Raw genomic sequence first — 12,210 nt, 5'->3', positions numbered from 1 at the left:
CTACTCCCAGCTTTTTGTCACATGGGTAAGAACAGGAAAGAATCATTTAATTTTATGGCCAATTGTTGAGTAATTTTTTGCAGATTTTGGTGGTATTTGCTGCCAGCTTGTTTCTTTTTTCAGTATTTATTTTTACACTATTTAATCATTTTTCAGTGTCATTTCGAAAATGAAACTGTACCTGTAATTTACATTATATTTCTTACACAATACAATCTCATTTCCACATTACACTGACATCAGAACAAAAAGGGGTAAAAAATCTTTTATGAAATTACAGTGAAATCCAGTCCATTAGCTGCTTACAGGTGGTGATAAATATCAATGGGGACAATTGAAAATGTGTGCCCTGACCGGGTCTCGAACCCAGGATCTCCTGCTTACATGGCAAACGCTCTGTCTGTGGACACAGAGGATAGTGCAACTGCAGGGACTTATCTCTGGCATGCTCCCCGTGGGACACACATTTCCGACTTCCTGTCCGCACACTACATTTGTAGTGCCCCTGCCTACTATACTCATTACTCACGGCAGTCAATCTACCAATTTTCGTAAGAGTTTGAGCAATGTGAGTGCATCCGCACCGAAGAAGATCATTGACCGGTAAGCCTTATCTACGTGAAGGTGATATCTTCATACAGGGGCACTAAAAATGTAGTGTGTAGTGTGTGAACAGTTTGTTGGAAATGCAGGTCTCACGGGGAGTGTCCACAGATAAGTCCCTGCAGTCGCACTATCCTCTGTGTCATCAGTGGCCTAGTCGGATAGAGCGTCTGCAATGTAAGCAGGAGACCCCGGGTTCTAGTCCCGGTCGGGACACACATTTTCAACTGTCCCCATTGATATTGATCAACATCTGTAAGCAGCTAATGGTCTGTATTTCATTGTAATTCCATTCTTCAAGATCTGCAAGATCATCATTGGTGTCTGTTCTTTCGGACATGTCTGAAAGAACAGATACTATCTTCATATATTCATATAAAACTGTTATGTTATATTTGATAATTGAAGAAAAGAATAATACTTTTGAATAGGAATTAAAATTCTGGGAGAAGAAATAAAAACTTTTGAGGTTTTCCAATGATACTTTAATTCTGTCAGAGATAGCAAATGACTTTGAATAGCAGTTGAATGCAATGGACAGTATCTTGAAACGAGGACGCCAGATGAATGTCAAGAAAAGCGAAACAATGGCAATGGAATGTAGTAGAATTAAATTATGTGATGCTGAGGCAATTAGATTAGGAAGTGATACACTTAAAGTTTTAGGTGAGTTTTATTGTTCTGGCAGCAAATACCTGATGGTGGTCAGAGTGGAGAGGGTATGAAATGCAGGCTACCAATGCAAGGAAAGCACTTCTAAAGAGTAGAAATTTATTAACATTGAATATAGATTTAAGTGTTTGGAAGACTTTTGCATATGGACTGTAGCAGTGTATGTAAGTGGAACATGAATGATAAACAGTTTACAAGAAGACAATAAAAGCTTTTGAAATGTGGTGCTATTGAAGAAGGTTGGAAGATTGTGTAACTAATGGGGAGGTACTGAACAGACTTGAGGAGACAAGAAATTGTGGCACAACTTGATTAAAAGAAGTGATCAGTTGAAAGGACACATCCTGAAACACCAAGCAGTCACCAGTTTAGTATTGGAGGGGGGGGGGGGGGGGGGGGGGGGTTAAAATCATAGAGGGAGAGATGGATACAGCAAGCAGATCTGGAAGGATGTAAGTTGCAGCAGTGGTTATTCAGATAAGAAGAGTCTTGCACAGGATGGAGGAGCAAGGAGAACTGCGTCAAACCAGTCTTGAGACTGAGGAACACAACATAACAACAACAACAACACTGTAAGACAAGTACGTTTTTAGCAAACACTGGAGACAGTTTCTTAAATGATAGCATTGTAATGATAGCAAGGTTATGTGACTGTAGGTTTTCCCGCCATAAACTATTGATGAAGGTTTCTCGGGTCTCCAGCCGGGTGGTAGCGTTGACATCTCGCGACGTTTCGGGAAGTGTCATACTACCCATCTTCTGGCTAAGTCATTCATCAAATGCTGAAAATCTTTGTTTTCGAGTTTGTGGAGTGGGATGTTGGCTTTCCAAAAACGTTCTCACAGCCATTTGGGCCAGATGTCCACAGTCACTTTTCTTCATTTTTGCCACCTCAAAGCTGCTGCTAATTGATGACTGCCTCTTTATTTACAATCTGGATTGCTGGAGACTTTTCATGTTGAACATGTAAGTCACAGCAGGCTTTGGGTTTTTCATAGTCATGAATTCTTTACCGTATGTGTTTCTCACAGAGTTTAGGATATATCGAATACTGTCAGAATTTGTTCTTGCTCAAGATTTCATGAGAATTTTTGAAAAAAATAATTGAACTTAGAACATCCATGTGAAATAGCTACACTAGCAAGAAATGTGCAGCAAGAGGAATTGTGATGATTTTTCTCTAAATGCAGAAACCCTTCCAGTGACATTCAGATAACTTACTGGAATGCAGCTGGATGGCGTCATCAACAGCCACTGGTATTTCGACAGTTGACCACCCTGTCATCTTTATGGCAAAACTGCAGCAAATAAGCACTGTGTAAGGGTATTTAAAACCTCAGTTTGCAGAGCAGTTCCGGAATGATCTCTCTCTCTCTCTCTCTCTCTCTCTCTCTCTCTCTCTCTCACACACACACACACACACACACACACACACACACACACACACACACACACACACTCACTGTAAACATTTGCACCATCACCACAACAAAAGATGACCCATTCCAAAAGTTATTGATAGTGAAAATTACTAAAAAATGGATGCAATAGCATTAACTTTGTTCCTCTGGTTTTTGGACTAGGGAGAGAGAAGGATTCTGTGCATAATTTAAGGATAAACCACCATCTCGTTTTACAAAGTGACTTGCTAATCTAATTTAAACTTCATTGCATTTATGCAGTTCACATGGCCACAAATACCAATTTGCAGAAAATCAGATATACTTGTCGGTGCCTAATCACAGTATAACTTATACAGTGATAAGCTGCAGAAATAGCAGAAACTAAAAATCACAGTTATCAAAAATCAGCATTGACAGAAATCACTGATATTGAAAAGTCACAGTTTAGGCCATTCCTATTTTTTGACATGGGAAATGAACTGTCTCTTTAAACTAGGTTATAATGCCACAATCAGCCCTGATGAAAAAATCAAGATCTAATTTCAACATCAAATAGCTGTGAGTTGTCATTGATGTCATCATATTTATGGCGTTATTAACCGGGAAAAGGGAAAAATTCTGTTTTCCGTTAACTCGCAGATTTTGCATTATCTCATTAAAAACCACCAATTTCATATTGTTCGCCACGTTATCATTTAAATGAAATTTTCCTGTCCATACACATGGGTTGTACCGTTGTGGAGGATACAGATGCCAGACTTGTGCTGGGGAGCCAACCAGCACATCCTATTCCAATCCCATCACAGGCATATCTTACTCTGTCAGAGGCAGGACCACCAATGAAAGCAATCATTTGATATACTACCTCAGCTGCAACTTATCCACAGCCTTTCATGTGGGCATGACCACCAACCAACTGTCCACCAGAATAAATTATCACCGGCAAACTGTAGTGAAGAGCACCCGTTAGTGAAACATGCTCCTAAGCGCATCATGCTTGACTTCAATTTCTGCGCCACAGCCTGTGCCATCCTCTCAATCAGGACCAGCTTCTCTGATCTACATAGATGGAATTTGCCCTTACAACAATTTCTTTGACCATGCAGTCCTCCTGCCCACAATCTCCACCAGCTCTTGTCCCGCACCTACTTCCGTCCCCATCCCCGTGTTCCCTATTTTCATTCTACAGTCACAACCTCCTCTCCTTGTCTCGCTCTTTCTTAGTTTCTACATCCCAAAGCAGTCTCCTTCTGTGTCATTGTGTGCCACACGTTACATTCCCCCCATTGCATGCAGCAGAGTGAGCTCACCTGTGTCGTATTCCTATTCTGTCACACCACCTAAAGAAAAGAGCATAATGCACTCGGAGTGACATCACCCAGAGCGGGCCAGGCTAGACAAGGCACTGCCCTGACAGAATCGAGGCGCATACTCTGCAATCTTTCTCAAGCAGATTTGCAGAATCTATATGGTAAAAAAACCTGATTTCTCTGGTAATTGTAGCTATTTATGTCAGCTTCACTTTGAAATGCCTATTGTTTTCTTAATGGTTGTAGTTATTGTAATACTTCCTACATAAATAACAAATTCGGAAATGTTGCATTGAGAAATAGGGATCACTGTGATTGTGTGTTTGGTGTATATTACATGTGAATGAAACTTAGCTAAGATATTGGATTTTTCTTTAGACTTTGGAGGAGGTCTCTATCGGTCTCCAATCTTGAGATAATGTATTTCAAGTGATTTTGGCCAATGATAGCATGCAAATGACAGTGTGTTTTGCCATGTGGTTAACAAACAGAAATTTATTTACAGCAATGAAGCTGAAGGTGCAGTTTTTATTTTATTTTTTCCAGCCAGTACTGTAATTTTAAGTCAGGGACAGCTAGTGAAAAGAGAATTTGCTAGTATGAAAAACATTAATTTTTTTCTATTATGACTGTAAACTGATACAATGAGATTTTAAATAAGCTATTGACCTCCCTGGTCACCAATTCCTGTTTCAGGATTTTGTCACAGCAGCTACTGCAGCATGATTTTGCACAAATTATTCTGTGTTTTGGCAAAAGAAGCAAAATTAAACCTGTCATGAAAAGAAATTGGTCGTTAATTGATGCTTTTTCAAATAAGAAATTGGTAACATTTCACACAAAAATAAAATGCCTATTCCGTTGCAGTTTTGGCAGAATCGTGTAACCTATCAAATCTTTAATAGTAAACAGCTGCAACTGAAACTTACCAAAGGATTTCTTGCTGTTCTTCATCTGAGAAATATGAAATTAATTCACAGCAAGTAATGTACCATCTTTTTGTTCCTGTACCCTTCAAAGTGAAGTGGTGGATGTCTTTACCTTGATTATTTTGTGATATGTTAGAGATAAAGTGTATATATTTATAATATGTATTAACTTTAATGAATTGTCTCAAGCAGTTCATAAAGTAATGGCTATCTTGTTCTTGTAACATTATTAAGCTCAGGTCAACAGGCATTGAATATGTTATTTATTTACTTATTGTTCTGGTGATCCATGTTGTGACAGTATCACATGATATGGAATGTGTCAGAAATCTATGGTAGCACATAAAAACAAAACAAAATGATTTCATGTTACAGTAAACAGTAGCTTAGGTTCTTCTACAGAAAATCAATTTTGAGAGATAAACAAATATTACAAAATAATAAGTGTTACAGAAAATAAATATTGCAAAATATGTCTTCACAATAAAGAATAGTCAGGATTACAAATGTAGATTTGGGCATATATTTGCATTTAACAATACAAGAAATGCTAAACATTGTAGTTCAGGAACTCTTCTTGCACATAAGATGATCCTTGTAATAGGAACTGCCTTATAGTTTGTTTAAACAAGAGCTCATCTTCTACCGAACACTTAATTCTTGAAGGGAGGGTGTTAAAAATCTTACAGCCAGTGAAATGGACTGCTTTCTGTATCATACTTATATTTGCCTGTTCATAGTGGATATCATGTTTTCTTCTTGTCTCATGACTATGATACTCACTACTCAGTTTAAAAATGGATTTCTCTTTCCTTATGAAGCACAGCAAAGAGAATGTCTTCACTATTTTTACTACTATTTCTTCATCTTTGAATGTGGATGTAAGGATTCCAAGTTTCTTAAAAAGATTCCTGCATGTGTCTCTACGATAGACTCCACACATGATCCTCATGGCTTTTTTTGTGCATACAGCACTTTTTTTAACCAGTGACTGATTACCCCAAAATATAATTTCATATGCCATAATAGCTTGAAAGTAACCATGATAGGCTGACTTCATGGTTTCCATACTTCTGTGAGAAGAAATAATGTGTAATGCGTAGTTGCTGAACTCAATCTTTTGCATAGATCCGGGATGTGGTTTGACCAGTTCAGTTTGCTGTCAATATGCAAGCCTAGGTATTTGAGGTATCACACTGGTTATCACCTGCTCACCTATTTTTACTACTATTTCTTCATCTTTGAATGTTGTGTGGAACTGAACGTAGTTTGTTTTAGTGTAACTTAAAGAAAGCCCATTAATGTTAAACCAATTCATGGTTTCACTTAAAACCTTATTTGCTGTTTCATCAAGTTTATCTACTGAATTATCAATAAGTACTGTAGTGTCATCAGCAAAAATGGTGAATCTACAACATCCCGTACAGAAAGGCAAATCACATTTGAAGATAATAAAAAGTAGGGGGCCCAGGACTGAGGCTTGGGACACTCCACATGTGATGGTATCTCATTCTGAAGATAATGGGACTCCATTTTGACTATCCACTACAACTTTTTGTTTCCTATTTGACACGTATGAGTCAAGCGATTTCCCTGATGAACCACTTATACCGAGATGTGCAGCTTTTCGTAAAAAAATCTGGTGACTGACGTAGTTAAACATTTTTGTTAGGTCACGAAAAATCCCAACCACCTTCAGGTTTTTGTTGATAGATTCCAATACTTTGCCAGCAAAAGCAAATATTGCATCTTCTGTTGGCAAACCTTTCTGAAATCCAAATTGACTTTCACTGAGGACATTTTAATCACTGAGATGCTTAGCTATCCTGGCATGCATTACTTTCTTTAAAACCTTTGAAAACCTTGTCAGTAGTGATAGTGGCTGATAGTTAGCAGCTCCCTTCTTATACAGTGGTTTTACAACTGCATACTTATCTTTCAGGAACTGTTCCTTACTTAAGTGATGCATCAAAAATGTGGCTGCAGCAGCATTTTAATAATTTGTTAGAAATATTGTCAATCCCAGCAGAGTTTTTACTTTTCAGAGATTCAGTTACTCTTCCAGTTTCTTGAACAGTGACTGTTGTTACCTCCATAAAAGATTTGTGGCTTGGTTCATGGAGCCTTGTAAACCTATTTTTTCTGTTACTGTTAATAAATGTTGGTTTAATGTTTCTGCAACTATTTTTGGATTGCTAACAAGATGACCCTCACTTTTCGTTTGGATATTTTAACTAAAACTTGTATTTTTTCTTTGTTTCCTTCTTTACAAAATTCCAAATAGTTTTTACTTTATTGCTCGAGTAATCAATTTCTGTCTTCAAGCACATGTTCTTTGCTGCTTGTGTGGTCTTATTCAGAACTTTATTGAAGAGTTTATAGTGCATACTCCTACTGGGATCATTTAATCTTTTGGCTGCTGCATATAGTTCTCTTCTTAATGTTACTTAAAATCCGTCTTGATTGCAATTTTTTTATTTTATTTTATTTATTTATTTATTTATTTTATTATTATTCATATGAGCGGTTTCAGTTCATTCAGAACCATCTTCAGATCTGATATTTCAGTTACAGTAGTAACCCGTCCAAATCCAGCAACTTTCACATGCTACGTCAGCATGTGAAAGTTGCTGGATTTGGGCGGGTTACTCCTGTAACTGAAATATCAGATCTGAAGATGGTCCTGAATGAACCGAAACCGGTCATATGAATAATAATAATTTAAAAAAAAAAAAATTAAATTAAAAAAAAATTGCAATCAAGACGGATTTTAAGTAACATTATAAAATCACTGATTGCTGTTATCCCATAAGACATTATGTCTGTTTTTGCAAAGTTCTCTTCTTGTTTTACAAGAAATATTGATGCCTTTAGTAATCCAAGGCTTGTTTCCAGATTTTAACAGGTTTTCTCACAGACGTTTTTGGAAAGGTTTCTTCAAAAATACTTGTAACTTCATTGATAAATATATTCAATTTTGAGTTAACATCAATTGCAGCATACACAGGAGACCAGTCCACCAACTGTAATTGCTTATTAAAGCTGTCAATGGTGTGTTCTTTTATAATCCTAAAGTTTTTCCAAATGAAATTTTCTTTCCTTTGTACATTTATTTGGTTCAGAGTGATGAATTGCCCTTCATGATCAGAGAGGCAATTTATAATATTTTTCACAGTTAAATTATTGTAAATAACCATATATACAAATACATTATCTATTAAAGTGCTAGAACTGGCTGTTACTCTAGTTGGAGTGTCCACCATTGGTACCAATTTGTAACGGTACATCAGCTGTTAAAAGTCCATTTTGTTTCTATTTTCTGTTAAGAAGTCCACATTGAAGTCACCCACAACAATGATTGATTTAGTTTTTGTGCATAGGTGGGACAGAAGTAATTCTTTTTGTCTCAGAAATACATTCAGATTTCAAACAGGTGCCCTGTAAATAGCCAGTACAATAACTGTTGCACTCTCTGCTGTAAACTCAATGCCACACACCTCAAAATGCTGTTAATCACAGATTTGCTTAAATATATAAATTTATACACTACATTGTTTTTTACAAATATTGCAACTCCACCTTTTGTCATAATACATCTACAGTAATGTGAGCTAAACTAAAGTTCTCAATTTGTAGCATGTGGATTCACTCATAACATGATGTTCTGAGAAACACAGTATATCAGGCTCACTTTGACACTCATCTTTTAAATTTATTATTTTATTCTTGAGACTACATGTATTTTGGTGGAATAAAGAAAAAGTTTGAGTTTTGCTCACCACTGCATTTTCATGATGTTTGTTAGGAGTGGCTTTTTCCAGTGCACTAGTTGATAGTTTTGCTTGAGGTGTAGAAGACTCATATTAAACACATGAGAGAGATGTTTCACACAATTTGGAACCCTTTTCTCTTGTGTTACCATAAAAAATGCTGGGTTTGCTTTCTGTTGCATGTAGGATGGGCAACAGTTTCTGCTGCATGTGTTGATGTTTCAGCTGTTGGTCCTGCCACTGATGATTCTGCTGCTTTTGATGATGCTGCTTCTTCTGTTGCAGAGACTGGTCCCATACCGGGACATGGAATTTTGCTGTTCACTCTCTCTCTTTTCACAATGATTTGATTTATCATTTTACACACACAGTTTTTTCCTTTGTAATTTAGATGCATTCCATGTTTGGTATGCTGACATCTGTCCAATTTACCTATATCTGATAGAACAAATGGTGTGGACTAGAACTGACCCAGTAAAAATCTTTTATAACTCTGAAGTGGTGAAAAAGCTGATGACTTGCAGAAGAAATTGATGTTTTTCATACTAATAAATGCTCTTTTCACTAGATGTGAATAACTTTTCAAATGGTTTGAAAGAAAATAAAATATACACTGTAGCTTCTACTATATCACTGTAAATAAACTTCTATTTGTTAACCATGTGGCAAAACACTCTCCTCTTTGCATGCTGTCAATGGCCAAAATCTCATTTCAGTACCTAGAGCGATTTATGAGATATGATGGATATATTGAATATTTCATTCCTGCACTTGTGCCATCAGAAGTGAACATGGTACTTACAATACATTTTCTCGAGACTGGAGATAGACAGAGACCTCCTCCCAAGTCTAAAGAAAAATTCATTATCTTAGCTAAATTTCGTTTGCAGCAACATATGATGTAATAATATACATCAAGTGCAGAATCATAGTGACACCTATTTTTTATTGCTGTGTTTTCATACAGGTTGTTATAAATGAACATCAGAGTTTTAACACTTTATGATATTTATTACATTAAACTTACAGTTATAAATGATATGTCAAATGAAAGAGCAACTCAAACAGTTGTGTTTGGCACCAGTGTGCATGTGCAGCGCACAATGTTTCTACTGCAATTGGTTGAACTTCACTGTACCGAAGCGCTGGATAGGCCGCAAGGGGCCCAATGACAGGGCTTGCTTTGCATGACATCCATGTTCACCCAACCTAACGCGATGCGATTTTTTCCTTTAGGGCTTCATCAAGGATCATGTGTAAGTGCCTCCGCTACCAGCAGACCTCGCTGAATTAAGAAACCAGATTGAAACAGCTGTTGCTACCATCACTGAAGACACACTTATCAACATTTGGGAAGAACTCGGCTATAGACTTTATGTGTGCCTTGTGACAGATAGTGCTCACATTGAACATTTATAAGGTTCTTGGTAAAACTGTTTGAGTTGCTCTTTCATTTGACATATCATTTACAACTGTAAGTTTAATATAATAAATATTATAAAGTGTTAAAACCCCAATGTTCATTTATAAACACCCTGTATTTGTTATATGTATAGGAAATATCACAAAAACTGTGGCCATTAATGAAATGATGGACATTTCACCATGAAGCTGACATATACGGCTACAAGTAATGTAGAAATCAAGTTTTTTTTACTGAATAGATTCTGTAAAATCATTTGAGAAAGATTGCAAGGCATGTGCCTTGATTCTGCCTATGCAGCACCTCACCAAGCCTGGCCTGTTCTGGGTGATGTCTCACTGAGCACGCCACAGCCTTCTCTTGAGGTGTTTGTGATTCTGTGCACTTCCTGTCGCTTCCTCCTAGCTGTCAGCCATAGTACCTTCCAAACCTCCTTCCCCTCTCCACATCCTCTTTCTTCTGTCATCCACTCCACTCTCAGTACAGTCACTCATCCCACTGAGCTCAAAGACAGTATGACGTAAACTGCTGGTACAATAGCTATCTAGTTTTATTTGTGTATATTTTATGTTACTAGTTGGCCCTAAAGGAGGACATTGTCCGAAAGATTAGCTGCATTTGCAGTCTTGTATATGTGCATATCAACCACTCAACACCTCAACTACATGATGAGTTGTTATGTTTACTGATTCTGTTATTGAGTTTATTGTTCGTTTGGAAACTTTCTCATGGGATTTTTGTTTCACCTTTTTTTAACAGATATTATAGTGAAACTGATTTAACATATCAAGTGATATGCCCATGGGTTGGCCATCTGGTACCATGTGAAGCATTTTCTGAAACATTGAAGGTCACAATTCCAGATGAGGTCAAGCATATCAGAAATTTATTATCCATGCACAACAATTCTCTTGAGATTAATACTCCTCTGGTAGTGCAAGACCCATATGAAATGAACCGAAATGTTACAGAGAGGGTGAAAGATAAAGATTTTACTTTCTTCAGACTCTGTTGTGGAGAAGCAGTTAAAATCTTAAGGGAAGGTAAGTGCCACCAGTTTTATTGGATTTTTTAATATGGAACCTTCAGCATGTGCCTCCTTTTGCTATTAGATCATTTTACATTTTTATACTCCATGTATTTTATCATAATTAGAACAAAAATGGGATACTGGAAACAGTCTTGTTGAATATAATGAATATGGCATGCCACACCCAAGGGAAGAAAAATTCATGTGTTTTCTTCTTTAATCAGTGTTAAAAATGTTGTCTGAAGCACTGTTCACAGTGCAAAGGCCCCAAAATTGATGTGTTTCAAAGGATTTCAGTGTATTTTCTGCCAATTTTGATGTTTCCTGCTAGTGTTGATAATATTTTTTTTGCAAATTTTGGTGTTATTTCTTGTCAGTTTTGGCATTAGTTTCTGAGAGTTTATTTTTTAAGTACTGTAAGTTCTTTATGTTTGTCTTATTTCATTGTTTTTCAGTGGCACAATTAAAATGAAAATAACTGCATTAATTTCTTTATATTTATTGACATCACACATCACATTTATGTACATTATTAAAAAAGAAATCCATTATATTAAACATATTAAATCTAATCAATCAAAGAAAAATTAGCTTTGCTACCTTGTTTATTGTTGTCTTCAGTCTGAAGACTGGTATAATACAGCTCTCCACACTGCTCTATCTTGTGCAAGCCTCTTCATCTCTGAATAACTACTGCAACCCACACCAGCTTAAACCTGCTTACTGTACTTGTATCTTGCCTCCCTTTGCAATGCTTACCCTTCACACTTCCCTCTAGCACTAAATTGACAATTCCTTGATGTCTCAGAATGTGTCCTATCAAGCAGTCCCTTCTTTTTGTCTAGTTATGCCACAAATTTCGTTTCTTCCCAATTATATTCAGTACCTCCTATTGAGCTCTTCTCTAGTACAACATTTCAAAAGCTTCTGTTCCCTTCTTATCTGAATGGTTTATTGTCAGTTTTTCACTCCAGACAAATGGCTTCAGAAAAGACTTACTAACAGTTAAATTTATATTCACTGTTAACAGATTTTCCTTCTTCAGAAACGCCTTTTTTGCCATTGCCTTT

General features: G+C 36.7%; 1 protein-coding gene across 1 annotated transcript in view; it reads left to right on the top strand.

The window, feature by feature from the left end:
• LOC126191307 (speckle targeted PIP5K1A-regulated poly(A) polymerase-like) overlaps positions 1-12,210 on the top strand; it is a 222,664-nt gene that overhangs the window by 155,576 nt on the left and 54,878 nt on the right. The window contains exon 9 of the mRNA XM_049932136.1: positions 10,870-11,153. Within this exon, the coding sequence (XP_049788093.1) occupies positions 10,870-11,153 (284 nt within the window). The remainder of the gene's footprint in view (positions 1-10,869; positions 11,154-12,210) is intronic.

Source organism: Schistocerca cancellata, chromosome 6 (assembly GCF_023864275.1).
Source record: "Schistocerca cancellata isolate TAMUIC-IGC-003103 chromosome 6, iqSchCanc2.1, whole genome shotgun sequence".
NCBI classification, from domain to species: Eukaryota; Metazoa; Arthropoda; class Insecta; order Orthoptera; family Acrididae; genus Schistocerca; species Schistocerca cancellata.
The sequence above is the reverse complement of the archived record's forward strand: the minus strand, read 5'-3'. Positions and strand labels throughout refer to the sequence as shown.